The sequence below is a fragment of the Microchirus variegatus genome (assembly GCF_963457635.1).
Source record: "Microchirus variegatus genome assembly, chromosome: 14".
Classification (NCBI taxonomy): Eukaryota; Metazoa; Chordata; class Actinopteri; order Pleuronectiformes; family Soleidae; genus Microchirus; species Microchirus variegatus.
The window spans coordinates 18,482,046-18,486,261 of NC_139815.1; the positions used below are offsets into that span (position 1 = coordinate 18,482,046).

At 45.3% G+C, this 4,216-nt stretch overlaps 1 protein-coding gene across 1 annotated transcript; it reads left to right on the forward strand.

Moving 5' to 3' along the window:
- Window positions 1–212: 212 nt before the first annotated feature.
- Window positions 213–3,914, forward strand: cplx3b (complexin 3b; the record flags this gene model as incomplete). The annotated part of the gene is made up of 3 exons (XM_083900469.1): window positions 213–370; window positions 2,649–2,736; window positions 3,690–3,914. The coding sequence occupies 3 exons, from the start codon at window positions 213–215 to the stop codon at window positions 3,912–3,914; spliced, it is 471 nt and encodes a 156-aa protein (XP_083756595.1).
- Window positions 3,915–4,216: the final 302 nt, after the last annotated feature.

Genomic DNA, 4,216 nt, shown 5'->3' on the forward strand with positions numbered 1-4,216 from the left:
TCATCTCCATCTCCATTCGGTTTCCTCGCTCCCACCGAGCTTCTCAAAGTTGCCTGCGCTCGTGCGAGTCGACACTTCCCCCGCCCCCCCCCCTCCATCGAAGTGTCGTTTACGCGTTTTTACTTGACGCGTTTTCGCCGCTCCATCCAAGAGCGCGCACTAAGACGTTCAACTTAACTCCGTTCAAAGAGAGGAGTCTCTGAGGCGCAGCCATGGCGTTCATGGTGAAACACGTGGTGGGAGGACAGCTGAAGAACCTGACAGGCGGACTGACGGAGGAGAAACCCGAGGCGGAGAAGTCAGACGCCGCCACCAAGGGAATGACTGAAGAGGAATTTGAACAATATCAGCAACAGTTAGAGGAGGAAAAGTAAGAACGCGGCTGAAGCTTGTGATTGTGAAGTTGTGTGTCAGTTTGTGTGGCAGTGTGGCACATTTAGACTGCGTGCGTGCGTGTGTGTGCTTTCGTGTGTAAATAGCTGAGCGCTCCCAGTGCGCCGCGCACTTTTTACGCATTAATGCTCGCATTAACACGAGCGCTCCACACGCAGCTGCTCCTCTCGCCCTGGGAGCTCCTACTCTCTGAGTAAATAGAGCAATTTATATATATAAAAAAGAGTCGTTTTTATGTCGGAATACCTGGAGTCAGTCTTCCATAGTGATGTGTGCAGGGATTCGTTCGACCAAAAAGGTCCCCATACTGTGCGTAATGGGAAATAGTGAAGCAAAAAAACGTGTGGTAAATATATTTGGATACAGTCTGAGGGGAGAAAACAGCCAATAATGTACTAATAGTATTTCATATTGGATTAATTTAAGGCAAGTTGTAATCAATTTCATATTCTAACATTGTGGCACAGGAGGTGGATGAAACTAGATCCACATCTCTACTTATCTATATATACCTCGTCTGCTATTCAACTCTCTTTTCTCATGTGTCTGTCACATAAAACCTGAAATATCTGGATGTTCTTTTCTTCCGTCACAGCCACATTGGTTTGGACATGTATCTCCTGGCTGTTGAAAGACAATCTGAGAACAGCAAGAAGGTCATTCAGCAAACAGTTCACCCAGCAGACAATGACTCACTATTGATTAGTGTGATGCCTCCCTTAAAGCAGGACCCCACATCCCATAATAGACCTTCACTGTACACTTTTTTTTTTTTAATACACAGACTGGGATTATAAAATGTGCCACAGTGGCATGTGCAGATATTTTAAGGAGTGGGAAGTGAAGTCCTAACTCTGGCAGTATTAGCATGACGATCAGCCCACTGAGCTCCACAGGAGGCCCTTTGGTGAGAGATGCTTGACGCTCTGCTGTCGCAGTGTGACCTTCAGTAGAAGTGAGTTATTTGACAGAGCATAGATCACACAGCCGAGCCCATACGGCTCAGATCAGAGCAGAATAAGGTTGTAGGAGGGGTGAAGAGGGCATGTCACATGTTTTTATCACCCTCAGCACTTCATGAGCAACACTGACAACCCCGGTCATCTAGTGCCCTTGAGAGAGGAACACTCTGCACTCATTGGCTAAAAGAGATATGTGATATAAGATGTCCAGCCCACTTATGCTATGGGGGATGAGATTATATTTGTTTATTTCTGTTCATTTTCATCATCCAAACATAGATTTTTAAGCCTGCATTTTAAATATTCCACAGTTTGACTGAAAATTATATTTAACATTTGTTCATATCTTTGTTTTCTACCATTAGATTATCTTTTTTACGTTCTTCATAAATAATTTGTATTGTAATCTTTTAAACCTGTCATTTCCAGTAGCTTTAGTTCCAGTGTTTGGCCACTCTGACTTTGTCCCCGACACAGTGGGCACAACCTTTAGATTCTGCTGCTGCGTTGACGCTCTGCTGTGGAACACATCACTGTGTCATCACAGTGTGTGTGTGTGTGTGTGTGTGTGTGTGTGTGTGTGTGTGTGTGTGTGTGTGTGTGTGTGTGTGTGTGTGTGTGTGTGTGTGTGTGTGTGTGTGTGGCCTCGGGGGCCAACGCAGTCTGCTAAGTTCAGCATCGTGTCACGTCGTTGACTCACGATGTTTACGGAGGCATTTGAGCAAATTTATGAGGGACAACTATGAGCTATACATCGAGAACTGTGCCAGCAGCCAAGTCTCTGCCCTCTGCTGGAGGCATCACATCACTGTAGATACAGTTAGAACACTCAACTAAAAAAATATGTTGTATTAGCTTTGTAGGAAGACTCTGCAGTTAGTTTGTCAGCGCCCCTCTGAGGGATTTCAAACCTTCTGGGATGTGGACGACCACAGTGCTACATCTGGGGCTCTTTGAGCATCTCATTCTGCCCTCTGTCCAATGACATCGCTGCAACCGCTGCTGCTGCTGCTGCTGCAACCGCTGCTGCTGCTCCACCTACCGCCAGCTCGACCCCCAGTACTTGGAGGAGAACACATGGTGACACTGGGTCTCAAGGCCTCCAGGGCCCTTAATCCTGTAAGAGCCTTATGCTCTCAGAAGCAGTGATGCAAATGCACACGACTCTGAGGGAAAACTGATTTTCCTCATGCTCAGAGTTTGCAGTGTTGCCTCAGGTGGAATATAGGTGAACGATGGTGCAGGTGTGAGGTGACCTTGGGCTGAAATATATATTTATATTTTCTCTTGCAGACAAGAACGAGAAGCAAATTTTGCCCAGAAGAAAGCGGAGAGAGCAACAGTGAGAACTCACTTCCGGGAAAAGTACAGATTACCAAAGGTAAAGAACTCCAAAAAGTAGAAAGAGAATCATGTATTATTGTTTCCACTAAGCTGTATAGTTTGGCACGGCGAGCAACTGTTTGTGTTTCCATTGTCAAATGTTGAGAAGGGTGCCAAGATAATCGATCTGTACTGCCACAGTGTTTGGCGTCCATCCATTGGGTTAAAACTAGCACAGTGTTCTGGCTACTACAGTGTGATTTCAGACACAAACAAACAAAACCTGTCTATTTTGTCTTTTTGGGTAACATCTACTGCCATCCAGGGAGTGGATCCCTCACCTGTGGTTGGTTCTCCCTAAGGTTTCTAGCTTTTTTTCACTGTTATAAGGGTTTTTTCCCCAGGTAGTTTTTCCTTACCCTGGTCGAAGGTCTAAGGACAGAGGATGATACCAACCCTGTGAAATCCCGTATCACAGGTGTGGGATATCAAGATGCCGATCAGACGGCTTGAATATTGGCAGAGGAGTGCCTGAGGCTGGCCACAATAAAAGGCCACTCTAAAATGTTCTGTCGTGCTGTATATATAAAATGTTTTTGATCTTTGAGTTCAGCAAATGAAAAATGGGAGCAAAAACAAGTGTTTATATTTTTGTTCAGTGTATTTGTTCATGACATAACGAAACTTAACTCAAGTGCACAAACTCTGTGTGACAATTTGTACTACTTTTAGGACATACTACTATGTCCTAAAACCTGTCTCTTTAGTTACATCCTCTATTGTTGCTTTTTTTTTGACTCTGTCACGTGTTTCTTATTCATGGGACTTATTTTTTATTATCACAGCTACACTTTAACCGTCCACCACAACTCAGGGTGGAAACACAAGCCAGATAAGGGTGAACTGCACTGTACCACATGGATTTAAACCATTTAACATTGTCTCTCTCTGGCCTGTTGGCCGTTCCCCCTGCATACATACACATAATCTGCCGTGTGTGTGCGTCTTCAGAACGAGCTGGACGAGACTCAGATCCAGCAGGCGGGCGACGACGTCGAGCTGCCCACAGAGCTGGCCAAGATGATCGCCGAAGACGGCCAGGAGGAGGCACACAAGCAGTCGGTGCTGGGACAGCTGTCCAACATCCAGAACGTGGACATCGACCAGCTGAAGGACAAAGCCCAGGCCACGCTAGAAGACCTGAAAAAGCAGACGGAAAACTGCAGTCTCATGTAACCTCTCAGTCCCAGTCGATTTGAGTTTTAGTTTGTGCAAGTGTTTTTGTCAGAGGCAGAGCTGCTCCGGAGTTAGAAATAGTCACGTTGCTTCAATGGAATGTCAATTGGCAGAGCCACATAATCACACTTTTCCTATTTTGTGCAAAGTTGGACAGACTCCCTGTGGACAAGTAAAGGCTGATAATAGTACTCATAAAAGAAAGGAGATCTTAACCATAGCCATACGTATTTGTTCAGAATTGGGCAGAGTGTGGTTGTGTTGCTCCTCCTCACATTGATTCAACCAATGAGATTATTTCT